This window comes from Sesamum indicum, linkage group LG1, assembly GCF_000512975.1.
Source record: "Sesamum indicum cultivar Zhongzhi No. 13 linkage group LG1, S_indicum_v1.0, whole genome shotgun sequence".
Lineage (NCBI taxonomy): Eukaryota > Viridiplantae > Streptophyta > Magnoliopsida > Lamiales > Pedaliaceae > Sesamum > Sesamum indicum.
The window spans coordinates 3,115,919-3,118,507 of NC_026145.1; the positions used below are offsets into that span (position 1 = coordinate 3,115,919).

General features: G+C 42.1%; 1 protein-coding gene across 1 annotated transcript in view; it reads left to right on the plus strand.

The window, feature by feature from the left end:
- Positions 1-1,908, plus strand: part of LOC105156437 — a 2,012-nt gene extending 104 nt beyond the window's left edge. Inside the window, exons 2-6 of the mRNA XM_020693138.1 lie at positions 224-582; positions 702-1,037; positions 1,153-1,341; positions 1,423-1,696; positions 1,798-1,908. Of these exons, the coding sequence (XP_020548797.1) occupies positions 224-582; positions 702-1,037; positions 1,153-1,341; positions 1,423-1,696; positions 1,798-1,908 (1,269 nt within the window). The remainder of the gene's footprint in view (positions 1-223; positions 583-701; positions 1,038-1,152; positions 1,342-1,422; positions 1,697-1,797) is intronic.

The following is a 2,589-nucleotide window of genomic DNA, read 5'->3' on the forward strand; positions in this document are numbered from 1 at the left end:
GGTGGCGTACGAGAGAAGGATCGCGACCCCTATGGTCAAAGAGACAGCAAAGAGGCAATTGTTTGAAAATAGAGAGCCTCGTACGGTATCTGGGGAAGCGAGTCAGCAGGAGTATAGAAGTTGAAGACAAGTACCATCAGAAGTGGGCTCCAGCAGCCAAATTCGAGTCAAAGCAAGAGAACCGGTAATATCCCGAGCTGAGGTTAAGAGTGTTGGAAGACAGATAGAGCTTTTGGGTAAACAGATAGATGAATTAAAGAAGCGAGGGGAGCTAGTCGCACATAACAAGAACTCTCCATTTAGCAATGATATATTGACTCATGTGGTAGAGCCAGGGTTTAGAGTACCCGACCTGCAGAAATATGATGGAACAAAGGATCCCCACGAGCACATAACTGCATTCGAGCTGGTGATAAATTTATATGGGCAACCAGGTCCTATTATGGCTAAGCTATTTGTCACTACTCTTGCAGGAAAGACTCAAGAATGGTTTACTAGCTTGCCCAGTGGAAGTGTTGAGTCATACGAGCAGCTCATACAAAAATTTTCTTTCCACTTCGCCAGTAAGAGAAAGCAAAAGAGGTCAGCTACCACCTGTTTAATATACGCCAGAGGGAGAAGGAGACCTTAAAGAGCTCGATAGGGAGATTCAATAATGAAACATTGGAAGTTCAGGATCTGTGAATTGATATGATGGTAAGTATTTTGATACACGGATTGAAGAAAGGCCAATTCACTTTTGCACTTGCACGCTATCCCCCTGATGATGTAGAACAGTTAATGGCCTTGGCACAAATGTACATTGACGAGGAAGAAATGAACGCTATGAAAGATCTTGAGCGTCGAGAAAGGGAGCAAATATATCACAGACCTCAGGAAGCAAGTGAAGGCAGGGGTACACGAATGAAGAATGACAAGCCGAGGGAGCCAAAGTATCAGCCCAAGTATCACACTTATACTCCCTTAACTGTAACGCGAGTAAAAGCCTTAATGCTAGTGGAGAATGCAGATTTGCTGAAGTGCCCTATACATACCAGGTACACTCTTTTTAAGAAGTTTTCTAACAAGTATTGCAGGTTTTATCGCGAGAGGGGGCACGATACTGAGGATTGCTTCCAATTGAAAGATGAAACTGAGAGGCTGGTGAGGCAGGGATATTAGGGGATGCAAGACGGGAAAAGACGAAGTCAGAAGAAGTCGATCAAGGATTCAAGACCGCAATCCAGGTCCTATTAAGACAAATAAGGCACCGGCGAACAGAAGTAATGAACCAACGAAAGGAGTAATATATACGATCGCTGGGGGCTCAAGTGTAGGGGATTCAAAGAGAACTAGGAAAAGGTGAACGAGAACCTTGGGATCGATTAGAGAGAGGGAGTTTGTACTAAAATTTGAACAAGAAAAAGCTATTTCCTTCGATAGTTCAGACCGACTTGGGGATACTGGAGCTATGAACGATCCGATGGTCATCAAGTTGGATATAGCCAATTTTACCGTTCATAAAGTGTTGGTTGATAGCGGGAGTTCAGCAAACATTATTTTTAAAAGCGTGATCGACAGAATGGGGCTAAAAAATGCTCGGCTGGAACCACTAAAGACCCCTCTAGTAGGACTTGGAGGAAGTGAAGTCGCGTTGTTAGGAATGATCGAACTGCCTGTTTCTATGGGAGTGGAGCCTAAACGCAGGACTCTAATGGTAAAATTTTAGTAGTGGATACTCCATTCGCCTATAATGTGATTTTGGGAAGACCAGGGTTAAATTTATTTTGGACAGTCATCTCCACATAACATATGAAGATGAAATTCCCCACGGAGCATGGAATAGGTGAAGTAGTTTGTGGCCAGAAGGAAGCTCAGAAATGTTATAATCTTTCAGTGAAAGGGGAATATGGACAGAAAAAGAGATAGGTCGGAGAAGATGCTGAGCCCCGGCCGTATGAAGCGATGATCACTTGAAACAGGAGGGTAGCAAGGTAAAATTACTAGAATTGGTTTGAAGATGAGAGAGATGGAAACAACCTTGGTCAAATTGTTGCGAAGGAACGTGGATATTGTAGCACCCCCTTCGCTACAAGGGCTATATCTATCCTAAACGTCATACTTATAGCAATCCCTGTGTTTATAAATATAAATGCACATAATAATTTAATCCATATGAATACGTAACCCATACGTCATAACAACATAATCAACCCACAACATCATATATACAAATCAAACACCTCGAGTAGTCCACCACAGTTAATCTCCATTCCTACGTTCTCTTTATACAAACAAAATAAGATTCGTACTCTAGCTGACAAAAAGGAGAAACAGCATACTGGCCCGACCTGACTGAGTATAGTGCGTAGACCTATTCTTCAACAGTCAGATACCTCAAAGTCTACTCCTGAAAGAAAATGTCAACAGAGGGATGAGTCTGCCACTCAGTAAGTAAATAATCAGCCCTATCTATATATGTACATCAAACACAGCCCAAACATGACAAGTAGGCAACATGCATGGATTACAGTCAATTTAACTCCAACATAATCAACTGTAGTACACCGCATAGCTATCTCACAATAAAATAATCAATTAAACTTCTTT